This window comes from Apaloderma vittatum, unplaced genomic scaffold, assembly GCF_000703405.1.
Source record: "Apaloderma vittatum isolate BGI_N311 unplaced genomic scaffold, ASM70340v1 scaffold25743, whole genome shotgun sequence".
Classification (NCBI taxonomy): domain Eukaryota; kingdom Metazoa; phylum Chordata; class Aves; order Trogoniformes; family Trogonidae; genus Apaloderma; species Apaloderma vittatum.
This window is the reverse complement of record NW_009709024.1, coordinates 7,896-10,102: the sequence shown is the minus strand read 5'-3', so window position 1 is coordinate 10,102 and position 2,207 is coordinate 7,896. Positions and strand designations below refer to the sequence as shown.

Genomic DNA, 2,207 nt, shown 5'->3' with positions numbered 1-2,207 from the left:
TGCGGGGGGGAGAACCGGCCGCAGCCGGTTCACTGGGCAAAAGCGAAAGTCTTCCAAAAAACCCCTAGTTGTTTCAGGCAAACATGATTTTTAGCCATCCTCAAAGACCGGCTGTTTTATCAAGGAATAAAGACAAAGAGCAACGTCTAACAGGCTTTTACTTTTCGATAAAAAAATGAGCACAGTCCTTTAGCTGTACCAGAGGTTTGTCAAGTGACCTGTTAAGAATCGTGTCCCTGGTTTCTGTTCTTAAACCAGTTGTTTCTCTTGAAGCCACCGCCTTGCCTCCCGTTTCCAAACCTGGAGAACCCTCGTCCCGCCTCCTGGGGGTACTCTTCCAGTTCAGGCAACTCCTGTGCCACCGAGAGCTGCCAGCGCCTGGTGTCCCTCCACTGCTCCTGAAAGAAGATGAATGGAACGTGACTTTACATGCCTGCAGGTGTGCCCAAGGTACCTTCTACCAGTAAAAGCAACCTCGAATGCAAATGTATCTCCAACAAATCCCACCCGTGACAAAAAAAGGTCAGCAGATTGCTCTTGGGATACAACTCAGTCCTGAAACAATGGATAAACAATCGCAAAGGGACAATAGGGAGCAAAATCAACAGAAAACTGGTTAACTCTCAAATGCACTGGAGAGGTCAAAACCCAGAGTAGCCCAAAGAACACAGGATTTTGTTTAATAAGATCAGGTAATATAATGAGAAATGAAATGAGAAAGAGGCACAGCAAGGCATTTTCTAACAACTGTGCTGTGCACCGTCCAATGACACTGTTGTCTGCACCACATCCTATAACACGAACCTTATCCTCCCAAACCACCCTACACTCCACAGTCCATAAGACAACTACCAAATTTCAAATCACCAGGTTCTGTAGTCAATTTTGGCTACAAAAAATATACCTGTATGTTACTCAGTTCATCAGCAGGGATATCAAAGCACACCCCCTGTAACAGAAAACAAACAAAAAAAGATGCATCTGTTCTCCAAGGATACACACAAGAACAGAGACACACAGCACCAAGCCAGGCAGCACCTACAACCACTCACACACGCTACCTGCACAAGCCAGAAATGGCAGAAAGCGTGGACTTTAGGAGGAAATTTTTTATAAGCTGAAGAGAAAAAGCAGTTAAAACACAACAGCTCAGAACAAAAGGCAGAGTCAAACGTTCTGTGGTGACAGCAGCACTGACTGCAAGCAGCCTGCCTGCTTAAAAGTGAGACAGCAGCGTGTACATCGGCAGCTATTTCGGGGAGGCCTCACAACAGGTTACCATTTTCTGCGAAATGAGATGGAGTAGGGATAGAGGAAGGCATCAACACTTCTACTTCACAACTCCTGCCTTGATCACTGCAAAAAAACTGTGTACACGCACACTCCTCTCCTCCCCTTCCCCAAGGCCAGGCCACCTTACCATCTTCCCCTTAAGGAACCGCATCGCAGATACTTTGGCGTCCACTTCCTCGCCCAGCTGTTCTTTTAGTCCTCGCCAGGCATAGCTCATGCTGTGCATTTCTATCGAACACTTTAAGACCATGGTCACAAAGCCCTTTAGGAAGCAGAGAGAAACATTTACAAGACTAAACTTGGTCGGACAGCCTGTAACTGCTAACTAATGAACTATGCAACAACTTACTACTGTAATTGTAGTATTTAATCACAAGAAATCAGCTTCCCAGAAGTGAACCACTAAAAGCCTCCTAAGAAGCTGAAGGCATCCATCTAACCTAGGATTGTCCATTGATATAAAGGCCAACAGCATTTCTGTATTTTAGACAGAAGTAGAGATGCGTTTATTCAATACATAAAAAAAGTTACTGCTAGAAAACGGGTAAAAAAAATAAAACCCAGACTGATACAAGTACAGACCAGTCACATGCTGCTTCTAAAACTGTGTTACCACACAATGAACTGGGCCAAGTTCTCCCTAAACCCATCAGAGAAAGGAAAATCTGTACTTCTGTCAAGATCTCTTTGAAATCAGGTAATCACAGGCTAGACATACTTGAAATATAACCGAAACATAAAAGCTTCCTGGGAAGGGAAAACAACAACAGCACGAACTGATCTATTAGCTTGTAAAATGTCATTAGTTAAACTCTCTCAGAGCATCAAAGTCTTCTGTCACTTAGATCTCTGGAGAAATTCTTCTAACTCTCATTACAAGAAATTTTACTAGCTGATTTTGAGTTTCCCTGATT

The 2,207-nt window shown here is 43.8% G+C and overlaps 1 protein-coding gene across 1 annotated transcript in view; it reads right to left on the bottom strand.

Moving 5' to 3' along the window:
• Window positions 1-221: 221 nt before the first annotated feature.
• Window positions 222-2,207, bottom strand: part of LOC104271936 (nucleolar RNA helicase 2-like) — a gene marked incomplete at its 5' end in the record, with an annotated part of 9,358 nt that continues 7,372 nt past the window's right edge. Inside the window, 3 exons of the mRNA XM_009866778.1 lie at window positions 222-398; window positions 905-949; window positions 1,421-1,555. Of these exons, the coding sequence (XP_009865080.1) occupies window positions 222-398; window positions 905-949; window positions 1,421-1,555 (357 nt within the window). The remainder of the gene's footprint in view (window positions 399-904; window positions 950-1,420; window positions 1,556-2,207) is intronic.